The sequence below is a fragment of the Cornus florida genome, unplaced genomic scaffold, assembly GCF_030987335.1.
Source record: "Cornus florida cultivar Cherokee Brave unplaced genomic scaffold, ASM3098733v1 CherokeeBrave_3.0.0_Hap2_Chr05, whole genome shotgun sequence".
NCBI classification, from domain to species: domain Eukaryota; kingdom Viridiplantae; phylum Streptophyta; class Magnoliopsida; order Cornales; family Cornaceae; genus Cornus; species Cornus florida.
In genome coordinates, this window is record NW_026775575.1 from 49,194,755 (window position 1) to 49,215,443 (window position 20,689).

Here is a 20,689-nt window from a genome sequence, read left to right on the forward strand (position 1 = left end):
AGGAATTCCACTTTCTCACAATCTTCTGTATTGCAGCAAATCTACAATTCAATTGGTGAAGCTTTGTGATCTCGCCACAATGGGGAATTCTCACAACTAGCAATGGAATGGACCTATCCCCAAGCCACAAATCAACCACCATCGATGCCTCCAAACATATAGATGAAGGTAGTACGCCTCAGCATGGTTGAAGCCAACCTTGTCACCGGAATTTTCGTAGGGATATCCATTTCTAACGGCCACGATTGTTAGCAACGGCTATCCTCCTCAGTCTGGTTCGGGGCCTTTTGCCCTTGTTTGGGCTTCCTAGTCCTGTTGAGCCCTTGAGCTTGCTGTATTCGTGCACCACCGTAAATGTTTCCCCATGGGCCTTTCTTGGGCCCAAATGTAATCCTGTAATCATTAATTTTAATTATTAGAAGTCAACTTGCACTAAATTATCCAAATTTGTTTTATTTTCGCAACGGGGTGGGGCGGGGCCGGGGGTGTTAAGAAATGCTTCCAACACCCAATATATGTGTGTATGTGTGTGTGTGTGTATATATATTTAAGTTAAAGCAGTTTGAACAATCACGCACCTTGGTTCGAGTCACTGAAACTTGAATCCCTAACTTCTCTTTGAAAAGTAGGGACATGATATCGCTGGGTCATTCGCCCATTAGTTCTAACACCCAATTTCGAAGAACAAGAAATTCATATCCATTTTTATACTTCTAAAATAAATATACAATATGACTAAAATTAACAAACACTGGAACAAGAAATGGAAATAACAATATCTAGACTTAAAATTGGAAAAACAACTTCACTTCGATCTCATCAGCTCACAGCTTCTTCAACAAGAGATTTACTCCATATTTGGGTTCTATATTCAAATGAAGCGCCGGTGTATGGACGTACTTGGGAGACAGGGAGAAGGAGAAGTTCGACAAAATGAGAGCAATCAGGATCTTGAGTTCAACCTTGGCCAAATTCTGTCCAAGACACACCCGGGGTCCGACCCCAAATGGCATGTACAAGTGGGGGAGCTTGCATGCACCTGTGATGCCATTCACAAACCTGTCTGGATTGAACTTATAGGCATCAGGACCCCAATTTTCTGGGTCAGTGTGCAATGTCACCACCATTGTCCACACATTGACACCCTGTGGGATTTGTATGTTCCTGAATTTCATGTCCTTCAAGGCCTCCCTTGAGACTACAGGTGCCGGAGGATAAAGGCGCAAGGATTCATTAATCACCATTGTTAGCTGCAAATCAGTATCAAAATTTACAGTCAGTAATGTGTCTCTGTGCTAGAATTTTTGTCAAGAATATATTTATATGATTCAATTTTATTTGCTTAAACTCAAATTTGCTGGCCTAGGTAAACAATACAAGAATTTCATGGACTCAAATTTGTTGAATACGTATTTTATGCATAGTGGGGTATATAATTTTCTTATAAAAATCATGTAACATAATGTAATTTTATTTTGATCATCTAGTAATATATACCTGTTTCATCTTCGGAACCATATCAGCGTTTGGGATTTTCCCCCCGCAAACCTCAAGAACCTCAGCGCGAACACGGGCTTGCCATTCTTGATTTGCAGCCAAAAGCACAAGGCACCATGTTGCTGAAACTGCAGTGGTCTCATACCCAGCCAAATATATATTCTTGCAGTTGTCAACAATGAACCGATCAATTGCATCTTGGCTCAAGTCACTATTCTCAGCACCTTCAAGAACCATTTGCAATAGGTCCTTCTGGTATCCAATTTCCTTCCTCTCTTTCACTAACTGTAGGATCAATGTGCGGACCTCCTTCTCCAATGCCCATGCCTCCCTATTGCTCTTGGTAGGAAGATGCCTGCGAAAAGCATTTTATAAAAGTTAGACAATAAACTCAATTTTTAATATTATTTTGCACAAAGTGACTGATTCAAAATAGTCAGAATTTAAGTTCCACGTACTTTTATGCACCAAACAGTTTAAAGGGTACCTCATGCCAGGGATTCCAATAGACAAGACTTTCTTGGATCCAGCTTCTTGGAGAGCTCTAAGCCTTTTAAAAATCTCCTCCCCCTTAGAAAAGTTGCTCCCAAAACAAGCTCTCGATATTACGTCTCCCGAGAAGCTTCTCATGTCCTGGTCGATTTTTATGTCTGCGATTCCACCTTCAGCTTCAATTCTACTCTTCCACGAGTTTAAGAGTGTAATTGTGGACTCGGTTATAAGGTTCATCATTCCCTGCAAGAAATTTTAAGTTAAATCTCATTATTTTGTGACCTAAAAAAGCTATTATCAACCTAATTAAAGTGTATGTATAGATTGATATATCATACCTTAACCTTATCCATGTATAGTTCAGGAGCAAGGATTCTTCTCTGATGAGCCCATACAGCTCCATTAGAAGTTAGTATTCCCTGGCCAAGCAAAGCACCACGTTCTTTGTGTTGATATGAAGGTTTTCCCATGTCCAAGGATGTGCATGTTGTTATCTCTCTCACTGTATCGGGCTCATTCACATGTACTATTTGTGTATTACCAAGTGAAAACATAAATACTTCACCTGAAAAAACATAGAATTGGAACATTTTCAGTTAATAATTTTCCTGTGTATGAGAAGGACATTAATGAAAAATACAAGTTAATTTGTCAGACTAAAGACATGCAGATGAAGTCTAAAATTAGCAGACTTCAGTGATCATCACTTCGGGCACAATATAATTTGAGGCTTTAGTTACTTCAATCTTTTTATTTCTATTTTGTACTTTTCAGTGAAGTTATGAAACCCAAAATACAAAATTCTTTTTTACTTAAAAATAGCAAATATAGAAGAGTGCAAAAATACCAAAAGATGTAAGAGAATAATAAAAATTAAAAAAGAAAAAAGAAAAGAAATAAGAGATGAAATGAGACGATCAGAGAGAGAGAGAGAAATGGAGAGAGGTTTTAGTTCTAAACACTTTAATGAGAAAATGAGGGGGAAAAAGTGAGGAGAAATAAGGATAAAGAATAAAAAGAGTAAAAATAATAAAAATTAGAAGTTTAATAGAAAAGGTAGGAGAGTGGAGAAAAAATAGTGATGGATGAAAATAAAACGTGAGAGGTGAAAAAAATTAGCACTAGTCTGGTTGGTACAAGCTCTTCACCACAAGACAAAGATTAGGTGTTCGAGTGAAGGAGGCACCGATGCGGACCGTGATCATGTTCAGGAATTTGTTCAGTGAGCATGAACATGGTTACTTTACTACAATTATTTTCAGGTTAATTTTGTCACTAAATCATTTTTTTTTTCTCGCTCTCCCTAACTTAGGGTGCCATGACCATTCCTTTCAGAAAATTGCAACTCAAAACCCGAGACTGGAGCCAACTCAGTTACTCTATTGGGAGGTTGACTCGATGATGATGAAAAAAACAATACATACCATATTGCTTCCTCCATTGCTCAAAGAAGGGAAAGAGAGCAGCCGCGCAGTTGTGGTAGACCGGGGGTTCGGCGCTGGTGGCCCAAGCGTTTTCAGGACCATTTCGGGCCTTCGTGATCTCCCTGTTGTTCCCAAGTAGAAAGGTTGGTGGCGGCCCACTGATCCCCTGCTTCCTCAGCATCGACCGGAGCCTCCCTGGCTTCGCCACCAGTGAATTGTACAAACGTACAAACAATCCTACTGCAGCAACTAAACCAAGTGAAATGAACATCTTCACTAGGGTATGGACTTCCATGGCCAAAACTCTGTTTCTTTACAATAAAGCTGTCTCCTCACGCACTACACAACTTCTTTTTTATTGGGGAGACTTGGCTTTCTCATCTTCCCACCTCCAAGGCCTTTATATAGTTGGTGTTGTATGATATTTTATTCCATTATGTCACTCTCTATAATAATAGCTGAAACTTGAAAGACTATGGAAATATTGTACTAGGAGTTTATTATATTTGGTAAGAAAATTTCGGATTATTTGAAACTCCATTATACACACCTATGTACCCCTTTTTTTTTCTTTTTCTTTTTCTTTTTAAAACAAAGGTTACAAGTATTAAAAGTTAAATTAATAGATACATAAAGTCAAAGTCTGTCACTTCAAAATTCACTCGAGGTACTAACTCCCTATATTATCGAGTCATCTGCACACACATATGTACTAGAGGCTCTCTTTTGGTTGGTATGAATTATTGATCAGGGCATGTGACTTTCAATAGGATAGACTTTAGCACAACGAGGATAATAATGCAATGTTGAAGTGTTGTAATTTATTACTCCATCCGTCCCAAAATAAGTGTCATACTTTCTTTTTTTGGCTGTCCCAAAATAAGTGTCATACTTCAAAAACCAATACACTATTTTTTGAATATTCCTAATATATCCTTTGTCTTGAAATTATAAAAGTTATTAAAACTTCTAAAAAAGCTATTGTGGACCCCACAATTCAAATTTAAATTGAGTCAAGACAAACAACTTTTGTACCACTCATAAATTGCTACAAGGGCATATTAGTAAATTCATCTCATACTACTATAAAAAAAATCATAAAAAATTACACTCTTAAAAAGTTGTATTCCCTATAAGCGACATTCTTTGCGGGACGGAAGGAGTACTTTTCTGTCCCAAAAAAAATGTCTATTTTTTTTTTTGAATTGTTCCAAAATAATTGTCCAATCTCCTTTTTTAAATATGTAATTGTTAAATTAAAAAAGTTATAAATAAAGATAATGACTTTTAATAAAATAGATTCAATTATCTGACCTAAATTCCTTTCTCTTTTTTTTCCACCGTGTTTGATCAGGTGAGACCCTCATATCAGAAAATTAAGTATTCTATGTCTTCTTATATCTCATATGTGCGCAAAATAAATACCTATTTAAGATGGAGACTTGCTGCTCCAGAAGAATCATAAATAATAAAGATATGTTTTGTAAAAAATTTAGACTAAAAAAATCACATGTTTCATGTAATCATGTGTAGGGTCACTAATAAATACTAGGTATGTATTTAAGATGGAGACTTGGTGCTCTAGAAGAATCATAATCGATAAAGATTTGTTTTTGTAAAATATTAGACTAAAAAATCACATGTTTCATGTAATCATGTGTGTACAGAGTGTGGTTACTAATATAGACATGATTTAGACTTTTGTTGATATGCATATCCATACGTATAAATAGTGTTAGTGGCCCATATTTATTATTTAATGAAATTAAAGTCTCATAATTTAAAAAAAATTAGAGATATGAAAAAATACTGTTTATCCTCATTGAAATACCACTTTTGAGTATATAGGTACCACTTTTTGTCATTAGGTAACACTTTTTGTGTTGCACAAAAAAATGATAACAAACAGTAATACTTATGGGAATAAAAATGGTATTTCTATGTCCAAAATAAAAGTATTACTTGATGTATAAAAGTGGTACCTTTGTGCACAAAAAGGGGTACATGTGTGCTTAGAAGTTATACTTCAATAAGGTAAATAATATTTTTTCATATCTACGTCAGCATTTTGGTCAACTTCATTTTTTTTTAAATTATGAAACTTTGACTCCATTAAATAATAAATATGAGTCATTAACACCATTTATGTGTAATAATTCCAAAATAAATTTGTATATTAAAATTCAAGAACTGAGAGTCTGTTTCTTCTTTAAAGATTTTAAAACATATATATATATATATATATATATATATATATATATTTAATATTGTATTCGTTTCTTTGTACTATTCCTTTTCATTTTGCAAATATTATATTTAGTGAGCAATCTACATAATTAAGATTGTGGGTTCTGTTGGGTTAACCAAATTCTTGGATTAAAAACTTTAAAATATGCATAAAATGAATATAAAAAGTAAAAATTGTATACACACTTTAATAGTATATTATAGTATTGCAATGTTAAATATGAATTTATTTTTTCTTACTGTATGACAGCTGCAATTAGAATGGGAATCCATATGTCCAAACAAATTATGAGGATGGACCATTTATTGGGCCCTCCAGATATAAAATTTAGAAATTAAGCATAAAAAATGGTCAATATTGGCCCACCTCCAGTGGCCTTAACATATGAATCTCTCCTTCCGAGTCACTGAAGTTGACAGGTGGAAATTCAAATGTGACGTATTTATCACCCTAAAATCAAATTTATTTATTAATTGTTGGCTCAACCATTGAATTGAACCCTCCTTAAAATGATCGATTGAGGTGTGTTCATCTGATATTGCATGTGTGTTTATAGGGAAGAAATTTGAAGATGAACGATGCCGGCAGCCTAATCCTATTCCGATTGAATGCCAGCTGCCGCAGCGGTGCCTAGAACGATTTTATAAATCCTTGTAAAAGCACTGGTATGGGGTGCATTTCGCAGCAATTTATGTTTCTTTACTCTATTTTTTTTCCTCGAATCTATAAGGAATTTGAATTTATTTTTTATTATATATATATATATATATATATATATAATTGAAAATTGCAAATAATTTTAAGATGATATACATCTGTTGCTTTATTTTTTATTTTATTTTATTTTTCTCTCCCCAGCTTTCCAGAAGTTTAGGTAAAAATAAAATTTCAAACAGGGCTTTCATATTTATTATTATTATTATTATTTTCGCAAAAAATTTAAGTTAGACTTGACTTGATCAACATTTCTTAATCCAAATAATAAAAAAAAAAAAACATTTCTTAATCTAAATAAAGAGGACTTATTTTTTTTTTTTTTATAAGTAAAAAACATTAAAAAAGACATTCAAAAGGGGAACGCGTCCTAATTACAAAAGTGGAATTGGGACTAAGGCCCCAAAGAATCCAAGAAAGTAATTAAATCATCAGAAGAAGAACAAAAGCTCCTCTTCACATAATTGAAAAGAGAACGAAGAATGTAAAGTTTGACCATTGCCGTAGATGACTCTTTCCCTTCGAACATTCTGCTATTTCTCTCCTTCCAAATGCACCACCATACACAATGTGGTACAAATCTCCAGAAATCGCGAACATCTCTTCTCACTCGATATCCTCTCCAAACATGAATTAATTCCTTAGTAGATCATGGTATAACCCAACACATGCCAAACAACCCAACAATAAGATTCCAACAGTCGTTCGCCATAGGGCAATGCAAAAGGAGGTGATCAACGGACTCCTCATCATCCTTGCATAGACAAAACCGATTAACAATACAATTGCCACTTTTTCTCAAGTTATCAATTGTCAGAATCTTTCCCCACACAGCGGTCTAGACGAAGAAAGCCACCCTAGTTGGAGCCATAGACCGCCAAATAGTTTTCCACGGGATGTCTCGATTAACAAAATTAGACAAACATAAGAACAAGGATCTAACTTCGAAACGACCGTGGGAAGAAGGGACCCAAATCAAAACGTCATTATCTCTACCAACGCCCTCTTGCCGATACAGAAGATCCAGAAAAACACATACCTCATCCATCTCCCAATCTTGAAAAGAGCGCTGAAAATGCGCATCCCACGTAAACCTGCTGCTATCAAGCCGATAACAGTCAACTATGTAGGCGTGTTTATCAACAACAATACTAAATAATCTAGGAAATGTACGAGAAAGTTGCTGATCCCCACACCAAAGATCTTCCCAAAACCGAATGCGACGACCATCATGGAGTTTGAATCTGATATGAGCAGAAAAAACATCCTATCCCTTCCGAATAGCCTTCCACATCCCTACTCCTCCCACCAGGGTAATCGGACGTGTAGACCAACCACCATCTTCTTCCCCAAACCGACAAGAGACTAACCTACGCCATGGACGATATCTTTCCCTCCCATATCTCCATAACCATTTACCCAGGAGAGCTTGATTGAAAGGAACTAAACGTCTTATACCAAGTCCACCCAATTTCACAGGCTTACAAACTTCCTCCCATCTGACAAGGTGGTACTTGAACTCATCGCCCTTTCCTCCCCATAGGAAATCCCTTTGAATTTTTTCAATCCTATTTGCAACGGAACAAGGGATTTGGAACATAGAAAGAAATAAGTGGGAAGGCTCGATAACGTACTCTTAATAAGAGTAACTTTACCCCCCTTTGACAAGTATTGCTTCTTCCATCCTACCAATCTCCTCGCACATCTGTTAATCACGGAATCCCAAGTCCCCACTAACCTTGAAGAGACCCCTAGGGGCAAGCCCAAATAAGGAATAGGGAATGAGCTCACCCTGCATCCAAGGACTGCAGCTAAAGAGGAAATATCCCGAACATTCCCTACTGGGACAAGCATACTCTTTGCCACATTGACCTTTAGCCCAGAAACTGCCTGAAAACAAGTCAATATACACCTCAAGTATTGAAGTTGAGACACATCAGCATCACAGAAAACCAGGGTATCATCTGCAAAGAGTAAATGAGAAATCTCCATCTGATGGACTAAATCTCTACCCACCCTGAATCCCTTTATAAAACCAAGGTCCTCAGCCCTACGCATAAGTCTGTTTAACCCTTCCTTAACAACAAGAAAAAGGAAAGATGACAAAGGATCTCCTTGTCTTATACCTCGAGAGCAACCAAAGAAACCAGCGGGAGAACCATTCACAAGAACTGGAAACTTGACAGACAAAAGAAAGGTTTCAATCCACGTCCTCCATTTACTTCCAAACCCCATTCTTTGTAACAAATAGAGTAGGAAATTCCAATTCACATGATCATATGCTTTCTTAATATCAAGTTTGCATAAAACTTCAGGAATACCACTCCGCAATTTGGAATCCACACATTTGCCAGCAATAAGAACTGAATCAAGAATTTGCCGTTTGCCAACAAAAGCATTCTGGGAGTCCGAAATAATCCTGTCCATTACTTCCCTCATCCTTAAAGCAAGCACCTTAGCAATAAGTTTGTAAATACAGCCCACCAAACTGATTGGACGAAAATCCTTTATATCTGAAGCGCCCCCCTTCTTTGGGATAAGGGTAATGAATGAAGCATTAAACGACTTCTTAAAGACGCCATAAGAATGAAACTCCTGAAAAGTATCCATTATTACAACCGCCCAACTTTCCATAAAAAATCGCATGGTAAAGCCATCAGGCCTTGGAGCTTTGTCCCCATTACAACTTGATAAAGCCTTAAGAACTTCTTCTTCAGTGAAAGGATTCTCAATCCTATCTCTATCTAGCTCAGAAATAGCCTCAAAATGGAGACCATCAAGTTTGGGTCTCCAAACTAAAGGCTCGGTATAAAGCTTCTGATAAAAGGAAGCAATACCGTTATGCACCTCTTCTTCTCTCCACAGCACGTTCACCATCCACCCGAATTCTTCCTATATGATTACTCCTCCTATGAGCGTTAGCTAACCGGCGGAAGAATTTTGTGTTCCGATCTCCTTCCTTAAGCCAAAGAGCCTGGGATTTTTGTCGCCACGAGATCTCCTCCATACTAGCAATCTCAGTAAGAACCGCCTGACAAGAGGCTCTCCTGGAACGTAGAAATTCCACATCCCCTCCCGCCTCCTCAAGACGATTAATCTCAGAAAATCAGTAAGTACTCTATTTTTCCTCCATTCCAAATTCCCGAAGACATCCTTGTTCCACTGCTTAAGAGCAAATTTGAGAGCCCTTAACTTCTTTGTAATTGTGAAACTGGGCAATCCTAAAACAAAACTCCCTCCCACCAAGATCTGACTTTCCCTTGGAAATCTTCCGCTCGCAGCCACATATTCTCAAATCTAAACGGGGATCTTTGAGAACATAAACCCCCGCAATCCAAGACCAAAGGAACATGATCAGAGGTGACCCTTGCTAACACCGCCTAAACAACATCTGGGAATTTCTCTTCCCAATCCTCGGAAATTAAAAATCTGTCCAGTCTTGAAAGAGTGATTGGATCCCTACCATTTGACCAAGTATAGGCTGCACCTTCCGTTGGTAAATCAATAAGAAGATGCTCATCAATAAAATCAGAAAATTGATCCATTTCCAAGGATCGTCTTCCCCCTGTAGACCTCTCTGATGGGGACCTAACAGAATTGAAATCCCCTCCCAAGCGCTAAGGGAGAGACCACAATCCTTGGACATGGCAAAGCTCCTCCCAAAAGATAGGTCGCTCATCATCAACAACCGGTCCATAGACTCTAGTAAAAACCCATTTGAAGTGGTCCTCTTCCATCTTTAGCACGCAAGATACAGAAAATCTCCCCATCCAGACGTCCGTTCGAGTTAACCATCTACTATCTCACTCGAAGAACCTATAGCATTCAAGGCCTCCCATTCCACAAACCTTCCTCCCCACAAGCTCTTAACCACCCTGTCAGAAATGGATGCCAACTTGGTTTCTTGTAAACAAACAAGCTGGGGCACCCCACTTCCTTAAAGCTACCTTCACCACCCTTCTCTTGTTCGGATCATTAAGACCATGAACATTCCATGTAATGATTCGTAGCTTCATTGTAAACCAGATAAAATAATCTCCCCTCCACCCTTCCGGAGGCTCCTGCTCCTGGTTCTTCCCCTTTCTTTCGCCACTCCTCCTTTCCCTCGTAGTTGACTTCAGAAATGAGATTCTTTATCTCCTGTACTCTTTTCCAAGACGATAAAGGCTTCGTGTTCATAATTTCATTGGTCACTGCAACCTCTCTCCCTTCCACAATTGGTTGAAGGATAGATAATGTCTGATTGTCATTACCTTCTGAAGAGACTCCCAAGAGCTCACTAGTGACTCCAATATTGTCAACTACCCAATCTTTCCCCATGTCAGCAACCTGTTCATCGGGTCGCACCATAGCCAGTGGTACCTCCTGTAGGATTTCAGAACCATTCTCCACCCAAGGTGTAAGCTCATTGGAGCAAACATGTTGGATAGAACCCAAATCATCAAACACCTCCTCTTCCAGCTCCCTGTCATTCTCATAAAAAGAATCAGATTCTATAACAAAATCGCCCATCCCAGCGAGTCTACCAGAATCAGTCTCATCAGCCCCTGTATAAGGCAGGCAGTTAAGACCTTTCAGAGCTACGCTTAATCGAAGCTCTTTGAGCAAAGCTACGGCCTCTTCATTGGACAACTGAAAATGCAGGTCTCTGCCCACACAGACTGTAACCCCTTCAGATAATTTCTTGACTGCATAATCTGCAATTTCCATCTGCCAAGAAACGCCAGACTCACTCTCTTTCTGTCCTTCCGTAATCAGCCCATGCGAAGAATCAGTTCCATTGTTCGTGACAGTCAACTCGCACCTCTTCTCCAATTCCGGCTCAACACCGGCACTCCTCAACACACAAGAAGGGGTAGAAGAAGAGGATGGAACATTAAAATTCTGAGGATGTGAAACTGATGACGTACCTGGAAAATTAGTAGAAATCCACTTTTGCTTATCTTTTCGAGACCATCTAACTCCGTGACGATTTCTGTTAAAGTCCCGAGACGAAGACTTGACAATTCTTCCTTTCGGGTGTAAAGTATCAGAGAGAGATGAAGATGAGAAACTTGCACAACATTTGAGAATGACGAGAACCCTTCTCAATAGGACCTCCACCAGTCGCGGCAACAGATAAGTTCATCCATCTTCTCTTCTTCGGTGAATTCCAGAAGATTGCAGAGGTATCGTTAAAACGACGCCTCTGTAGGTGGCTAACTCCTTTAGAAATAGGTGGGCTGGGCTTGGAATTGATAAAAGAAATAACATTTTATTATTGGGCCCCCGCAAAACCTTTCTCTTCAGGTTACTCATATTTGGTCCATAACTTGAATTGGCAATGGGCTATGGGCTGGGCTTGTTCTTAAAAGAAAGAGGCCCTCGATGAACATTCCTCTGCAACTCTTGTGGGCCGTGATGAACAAGCAGCCCATTTGACGAAATAGGCCTGTAACCCGCTTCAAATCCGTGTTTAGGCCCATCAGAATCCGCAGCATAAATATCTCCTTTAAATCCATGATCTCTGCCACGTGGTTGGTATCCGTTAGCACGGATATTACGAGGGAACGTAAGGCGGTGACTAAGGGCTTGATTGATGACCCCTCTACGCACTTCTGGCGCGTGAATAGGCAGTCGCCTCTTTCCTTCGACGCCGTGGTAGATCTGTGCATTCCGGCGACTACCTTCAGTTGCAGCAGCCGGGATGTGTGAACTCTCCCCAACGCCATAATAAGATTTCGGAAGAATACGAGGTGTTATCTCCTCTATTAAGTTGACCTTGTAAGCCACTCGTTGGTCCTCAACAAAAACGTACTCTGGCAACACTTTTCTGATGGAAACATAGAGGAGAATTTGTTGTCCAGACGCTGAAATGTCCAGCTCAACACCTCGAAATCCACCACATAAGTTCCCAATTGCTTCAAATAACTTGTTGCACCAGAGATGGAGGGGCAAACCAAACAAAATCACCCTTCGTATTACTCGTTCTTTTACAGCAGAGCAGCCGGCGGCGAAGTACCAGATGTTGATGGATAATAAAGCGTCGCCCCATCTCTTTCTCCCTTCATCCAACACCCTTAAGGCCTCAGTCTCCGATGGAAACCTGAACAGGAGCAAATCTTTAGGAAAAGGAGACACTTTCACCCCACGTGAAACCTTCCAAGTTTTCGCCCACGCCTCAATCCCTTCAAGACACACGTCGTCTTTGTTAAAGCAACCTACCAGACATGATCACAGTACAGATTCACGCTCCTGGATGTTTTGATGATCAACCCTATAAACCAGATCATTGCCTATAGAGCAGCTTTTGATTTCCCCGTGAAAATTGAGACGTGGTAGGGTCGCAACTCTGAGATAGGATCGATGCATATCACGATTCCTTGCCAAAAAAATGAAAAACCAGTGACAGACATAAACGGCTGACGCTGGAGTGGAAGACTCCGATGTCAAAAAGAGGAGAGAGGAGAGAAAAGTCAAACATAGTCAACAAAAAAGTTACACTTCAGATAAATAAAGAGGACTTATAAACAACCTACTTAATTGTTCTTTATGGACTAAAATTAATGTAACGCCAAGAGCTTGATGAATTTTAGTTCTGATTTATTATATGATGTTGGGCCCACTGGTCAAGGGATAATCATGTGGGTCCATCAGATGAAGCCAATCTACGTACATCATCTTTTCTTATTGTAACAATTTTCTTTAATTTTTACATTTGATGCCCCTTTTGATAAAAAAAATAAAATAAAATACTACCGTATAAAGAAGGACTTAACATTCATTTCCCAATTTTATAAGTTCTAAGAATTTAACTCTTACAAATGATCCATATGATAATTAGGATTTGAGTTGATGAGCAATTAAAACCTTTCACCTATGATATTCTGTAATTCTTTCTCATAAATGTTGTTAAGTTGTTGCACTCAAGAATTTATATATATATATATATATATATATATATATATATATATATATTCATTCTGTTTTCAACATTTCATGTCTAATGTGTTGATATATACTATAATTGTTCGATTTATTGCAAAAGAAAGTGGTAAGTGTCTCGCACTAATACAGAGACCAATTTAACTTTAGTTAAATCTGAATGTTCACTCACATGTTTAGACATAAATAGAAAATTCAAACTTTATTTGTGTCAGTCAAATATAAAAACTAATTACAGTACAAAATTGGGAAATTAATGTTGGGCACCGGTAGGCTTCATCTGAACGTTCACTGTTGGTCTCTCGAGCCTTAGAGAAGTCAGTAAGGAGAGAGATTTTGATTTTATGGTTGGATTTCCCCTCATATTATCAAATAGGAGCTACTCAGCAAGAAAAGGGATTGCATTGGTAGTAGAAGAAAGACAAAAGGCTAATCCAATCCCCGAAAATGCCCCACCCTACTTACCCTTTACTATCACTTTTCTCTTTGGTTGAGAAGAGAGAGCAAAGCCTATTTTCGTTTTTCATGGATGCCCTACAAAAAGAGCATTTGACTTTCTCGGTATCAAATGCTCCTTTCGTTTAGAGTCATTTAAAACGAAAGGAGCATTTGTTGACAGCTACCCTGGTGGAAGGGTAGACTGCAATTCATATTGCCATCCATTCCTTTCAGCACAAGTATAGGTATAGTTCTGCCTTTCCCCCTTGATCCATCTGACCTAATTGCACCTCTCCGACGTCCTCAAAGCATCCTCTTTCCAGTTCAATCGCCCAATACAAGATCGAGCTGTTTTCTTCTTTTCTCATTAAGGGCGTTTGACCAAAAGACTCCTCTTCTGCACCTAAAGCCTTTTGAGCTATTACGCCCGGGGGATAGGACGGAAAGGCGGATGTCTGACTCAATGAAGGGTAGAGCAGGTAGTAAATGGCAGATGTCGCCTCCTCAAAGTCAAAATGAAGTGGATGGGAACAAAGCCGAAGCTATAACATAGTGTGTCATGAGTAAGGGTCAGGAAATGTGATCTACTGTCTCCCAAAGCCAGAAAGAACTCTGCTGTCTTATCCTCAATTACAGAGCTGAATGAGCAAGATGGTTTTCGTTTTAGCCGACTGTGGGAAAGTGTTCAGTGGATTAGAAAAACAAGATGGAAATAGAAAAGTGAAGCTTGCTTCTCTACGTACCTAGTTGCTTCTTTACTATTGGTGATTCAACTCATATCTGAACTAGGAAATCGACTTCTGATTTTGCTTCTACATGGAACAGCTTCTAGAACAATTGAGACGAGACTTCTAGCCAGCCTTGCGGGCCTTGTATCTTCACAGAGAAGGAGATCCTGAAGAATAAGATAGAGAAATTAGGCTCGAGATACCTGATAGGGAAGCCGGCTTCTCTGAGCTACTAGTGATCTACTTTCTGTCATTTTCACTACGCGGTATAGATGAAGGAGTGCCTTAGTAGCTCATTTTCAAAGATTCCCACACACAGCAACTTGTTAGGATCGAGGTAGCTCTAATGCAGAGCTGAAGTGAGTGAATGAACTTATTTAGAAGTAACCTAATGAGGCTATTCCTTCGTTACCGTCGCTGTCAACAGCTTGTGGAAGTGTTTTTGGAACCATGAGCCCGTGTTTACATAGATAGCTCCTACTCCTAGGTTGGCAAGCTAAGTGTCGAGATAAATAGAAGTCAATGCGCGGCATCAAGTTTGCCAATTCTGTACTTATCAAGTTTGCCAATAGTTTGCCAATTCTGTTGATACCAAGGACGTCATTCTTATCCCCAAAAATATAAAAACATTGTGACATTAATAAGAGAAGAATGGCGTAGATGGGTTTCATTTCTATCTGATGATTATCCCGTGACCAATGAGCCCCCAAATGAAACCTTTCTATGCCATTCTTCTCTTATTATTGTCACAATGTTTTTGCATCTGATGTTCCTTTTGATAAAAAATATGAAGGACCCAACATTAATTTCCCAATTTTATACTGTAATTAGTTTTTACATTTGACTGATACAAATAAAGTTTGAATTTTCTATTTATGTCTAAATATGTGAGTGAAAATTCAGATTTCACTAAAGTTAAATTGGTCTCTGTATTGGTGCGACACTTACCACTGTCTTTTGCAATAAATCTAACAATTACAGTATGTATCAACACATTAAACATGAAATGTTTAAAACAAAATGAATATATATATATATATATTTATATAAATTCTTGAGTGCAACAACTTAACAACATTTATGAGAAAGAATTACAGAATATCATAGGTGAAAGGTTTTAATCGCTCATCAACTGAAATCCTAATTATCATATGGATCATTTGTAACAGTCAAATTCTTAGAACTTATAAAATTGGGAAATGAATGTTAAGTCCTTATACAGATTCTATTTTATTTTTATCAAAAGGGGCATCAAATGTAAAAATTAAAGAAAATTGCGACAATAAGAAAATATGGTGTACGTAGATTGGCGTCATCTGATGGATGGACTCACATGATTATCCCTTGACCAGTGGGCCCAAGATCATATAATAAATCCACTTTGAAGTCTATATAGATTTCATTGTGAAAGGAAATCTGATCATCAGCATGACGATGGCGCAAACATTTATTTATTACTCGGTCCCCACCTGAGATGGACCAAATAAAACCCCACAACACCTTTTAATCAAAGCAGGTTTGTAAGGTTTTCAAGAACACATTGATGGGTGTAAGAATTATCTTCCAACAGCAATAATTGATATAGTGACCTCCAACTGTAAAGGTGAAAAGTAGTCCAACTTAACTTTAGAGGAATCTGAATTTTCACTTGCATGTTTATGTTTAGACATAATTAGAAAAATATCAATCCTAATTTTCACTCACATGTTTATGTTTAGACATAAATAGAAAAATATCAATCCTAATTGCAGATCCTTTCACCTTTTAATTGCCATGGTTTAGTTGTTTCATAGAACACTGTTTTAATTGCCATGGTTTAGTTGTTTCATAGAGCACTGTTTTAATAGTTCATTAGTGAGAAGAGAGCAAAACCAAAAAGTTTTTCCACCTGACCAAACATCCCACAGCACACCGCCCTCGATGCCACATATTCTACTAATTTTGAACAAAAAAAGAGATGTTTGAAGATTTATTTTTATCTAAACTTCTGGAAAGCAGGGGAGACAAAAAAAGAAAGAAAAGCAATATACTATCATCTTAAAAAATAAAAAATTGATTTTGAAATTCCTTGTAGATTCAAGGGAAAAAAAGAGTATAGAAACATAAATTACTGCAAAATGCGCCCCATACCAGTGCTTTTAAAAGAATTTATAGGGTAATAAAATCATTCTTTATTTTAGGCTAAGTGGTATACTTTGTACTGTGATAAAATCGTCTATGTATTTTGTTTTTTCAAAGGCAAATAAATATACTTTATTAATTAAGAAATGATAAGAGTTTCAATCTGTTTCTACTGCCTTTCCACACACTCAAAGAGTGCATCTAAATAATCTGTATTTTCCTTGCAACTCGGAGCATATTGGGCTAGAATATGCACAACAATTTTTGCTTCCCTTCTCACTTGTATAACAGAAAATGTGGAGTTAGGAATTTGTTTCAGAGGATCAAAATGAACATAACAAAGTAACATGTAACATGACAGTAATAGTGCAGCATGTCAGCACATCGAAAAAAAAAAAAGAAGTAATAAACAAGGTTCAAATATTATGTCATTTTTTGAGGGGGAAAAAACTACAGTAAGGAAACATAATGCAGGTGTTGTAAAATTGCAGTAATAAGATTAAGGGTTAAAATCATAAAACCCCCTATAATATTCCTAAACGTTACAACCCCTTGTATTAACTTCTGGTGAAACGACAAAATTGACCTCCATAATTTAATATGAATTTTTAAAGTTGAATATATTTATTTAAAATGACAATTAAGCCTTGGATGTCCTTCGTGGTCTGTGGCTCTTTGCTTTGGAGCAGCTTTGATAGTTGGGCAGGGCTGGCTTCTATTCCCCTATTGTTCACCAAATGTCCTAGGAACTGGCCTAAGAACACCCCGAATGAACATTTTACCGGATTTAACCTCATCTTGTTTCTCCTCAGAGTGTCGAACACATCTTGTAGATGTTGCAAGTGGTCTTTTTGTTCATTTCTTTTTACTACCATATTATCTATGTAAGCTTCGACTGTTCTTCTAATCTGCTTTTCGAATATTTTGTTGATTAGCCGTTGATAAGTTGCCCCTGCGTTCTTCAGCCCGAAGGGCATCACCTTATAACAGTAGGTTCCGCGCTCGGTGATGAAGGATGTCTTCTCTTCGTCCGATGGGTCCATCGAGATTTGGTTGTAGCCCGAATATTCATCAAGGAAAGTTAGCCTTTTATACCTAGTTGTATCATCCACCATTTAATCAATTTATTTTTGGGAGTGGGAAGCTAACTTTCGGGCAGTCTTTGTTTAAGTTGGTGAAATCAATGCACACTCTCCACTTGCCATTTTTCTTCTGGATTACTACTACATTTGATAGCCATTGTGCATTTTGAACTTCTCAGATGAACGTTGCTTCCAGGAGTTGGTCGATTTCTTCTTGAATGATTTTGTTCCTTTCTGCGGCGAATCTCCTTTGCTTTTGCTTCACCAGGCAGTAGCTTGGGTCTACATTTAGACTGTGGCAGGCCATCCTCGGATTGATTCCAGGCATATCCTAATGATTCCAGGCGAAGATGTCTGCATTCTGCCTAAAGACTCTTACGAAGTCTTCTTTCTCCTCTGGTGACTGGAGTGCTCCAATGTAAGTTACTTTCTCTTCTTCTCCCGTGATCAACTGTACTGCCTCTAGGGGTTCCTCGGTCGGGTGCTCTTCTTCTGGCTCCTCATTCTTATTGGAAGAAGAGGAGCTCGGTAATTACTACTTCAATAGCTGGTTCCCCTTGTTATCCAGCCTGATAGTGGTGTGGTAGCACTCCTTTGCTGCCATTTGATCTCCCTAAATGTCTATGATTTAACTTCTGTTAGGACCAATGCACCTCATGACTTGGTGTAAAGTTGATGGGACCCCTTCCATTAGATGGATCCAGCTTCGACCCATAAGCAAGTTGTAAGTCGGGTGGATGTCCACGATCACAAAGTTTTCCTTCAGAGTTCTTTTGGCTGCGGTGATTGATAGCGTGATTACTCCCATGGGTTCCATTGTTCTTCTGTCGAATCCCACCAAGGGGTTTCCAGTGGGGCAGACTTGATCTGGAATGAGTTTTAGCTTATCGAATGTCCACTTAGTTGTGATGTTGGCACTGCTACCAGGGTCGATAAGGACACGTCTGACTACGCAGTTTGCTGCCAGAAGACTGATCATTGGAGGATCCTCGTGTGGGTGTTGTACTCTCTTGAAGTCTCCTTCGTGGAAAGAAATCTGGGTTGAGGTCAACCTGCACTCGACTGTGTTGACCTCCCCAACTCTTCGTAATTTGCGAGCCTGCTTGAGTTGTATCCTGTAGGAATTTTCTGGCTACTTGTCCTTTTCTGGACCGCCATGAATCATGTTAATGACCCGAACGGGCTAACTGTCTGCTGCAACCTTTGGGGTCGGTCTAGTCCGCTCAGATTGCCTCTGATGGCCTAGGTCAGTGAGCAGGGGCGGAGCCAAGGGGGGGCTGGGGGTGGCCATGCCCCCCCCTAATTTTTTGGAATTTTTTTTCAATATAGGTAAAAATAAAAATAATATAGTAGATATGGTAGAAAATCTATACTTGGCCACCCTAAGGAAAAAAAAAAAAAAAAAAAAAAATTCTTTCTTTAATTAGCATTTAACAAAAGATAATTTATATATAATCTAAAGGAAAGTGATTTAATTAATTAACTATAGAATTCCGATAAAATTGACTCATAAAAATTTAATATGACTATCTTAAAATTTCAACTCAAACACAGTTCTTTCCGTAATATGATTATCTTAAAACCCTTGCAACTAGTGTTTCCATAACCTAATTATCCTAAAATTCCATTTCACACATGATTCTTTCCGATCACTTTTTATTTTATTTTATTTTATTTTTATTTTTATTGGAATGCTTTTATAAGAATTCTGTAAGAAATTAATTTTTACAAAATCTAGAATAAAAATTTCATTTAAAGTTTTGAATATCAACAAAAATCGATAATTGAATAATCTAAATTCTTATTAATTTGTTTGTGTGTTTTTTTTTTTTTTTAATCATAGTTATAATTTTTATTGATATATTGTGTAATGATTATTAATTTGTGCAAGTATTACATGAATTCATATTTTTTTATAAATTAAAATCTAATTGTTTAATTAAATTTTTTATAATTTTGGCATTAATTTTATTTGTGTTTGTTCAGAAAGTTTGATAAAAAGTTTGTTTAAATAACTATATTTTTTTAATTTAAATAAATTGGCAAAAGTTTAGATAGATATATTTTTGTATGAATACCTATGTAATTTTTTTTTTCCCCCAAAAAGTTCTAATGTTGCTTATAATTTTGGCCCTCCCAACCTCAAGATCCTGGCTCCGCCCCTGTCGGTGAGGTATTTGGCCAACTCGCCCTTGGCTATCAAGGCCTCTACCTGTCTTCTCAGACTCATGCAATCATTGGTTAGGTGCCCCAAATCACTATGGAATGCATAGTGCTTACTCTAATCCCTTTGGTCCATTGACTGTCTGATTGGTGGAGGGATTTCGAATATTTTCCTACCCTTTGTCTCATGATATAGTCTTGCCAGCGTGGTTCTGAGAGGTGTGACCTTTTCTGTAGTTTGTGACCTCTTCTCAGGAACTCTTCCTTCGATACTCGGGAGCTCTCGCTGGGCTCTCGAGGTGCTCAGCCATTTTTTCGGTCGGCTTTCCACCATACCAGCGTCTCCCTCTGTTGCCTTGTCATCTTGTTCTCTTCGAGTCTAATGTAATTATGTGCCTTTGCATTCAACTCCGACATGTCCGTTGGAGTTTTCTCTGCTAGTGAGGAGTGAAACATGTGCCCTGTAGCATGGCTATTTTGAATGCCTCTATGACTGTAGCTTGATTGCAGTCTGGAATACTTGAAGATTCCATGTTGAACCGAGTGAGGAAAGTCTAGAGGCCTTGCCCTTTCATCTGTCGAATTGTGAAGAGACTGAAGATGGTTTTCTTTTGCTTCTTGTTTTCGCAATACTGGGCTAGAATGCCGTACACAATGTCTCGAAGTTTGAGATTGATTTGTGTGGTCGGTTCTTGAACCATTCCAACGCCACCCCTGTTAGACTGGATGAAAAGATTTTGCACATAAATAGGTCGTTTCGTGCTTCCACAGTCATTTCCTAGCTGTAATGATCTAGATGCTAGAGGGAATCACCAGTCCCATTGAACTTGATGAATTTTGGCATCATGAACTTCTTGG

At 38.1% G+C, this 20,689-nt stretch overlaps 1 protein-coding gene across 1 annotated transcript; it reads right to left on the reverse strand.

The window, feature by feature from the left end:
- Positions 1-647: 647 nt before the first annotated feature.
- Positions 648-4,113, reverse strand: LOC132310143 (cytochrome P450 714C2-like). The gene is made up of 5 exons (XM_059808365.1): positions 3,414-4,113; positions 2,328-2,554; positions 1,985-2,232; positions 1,498-1,852; positions 648-1,250 (listed from the first exon to the last, which is right to left on the reverse strand). Exons 1-5 carry the CDS (start codon positions 3,706-3,708, stop codon positions 825-827), a joined length of 1,551 nt encoding a protein of 516 aa, XP_059664348.1. The 5' UTR covers positions 3,709-4,113; the 3' UTR covers positions 648-824.
- Positions 4,114-20,689: the final 16,576 nt, after the last annotated feature.

Coding starts and splice junctions, on each gene's coding strand:
- LOC132310143 (XM_059808365.1), bottom strand. CDS start 3,708: ATGGAAGTCCATACCCTAGTGAAGATGTTCATTTCACTTGGTTTAGTT. Junction 1,853..1,984: donor ATTGGAATCCCTGGCATGAG/GTACCCTTTAAA, acceptor TGCTTTTCGCAG/GCATCTTCCTACCAAGAGCA. Junction 1,251..1,497: donor TGGTTCCGAAGATGAAACAG/GTATATATTACT, acceptor ACTGATTTGCAG/CTAACAATGGTGATTAATGA.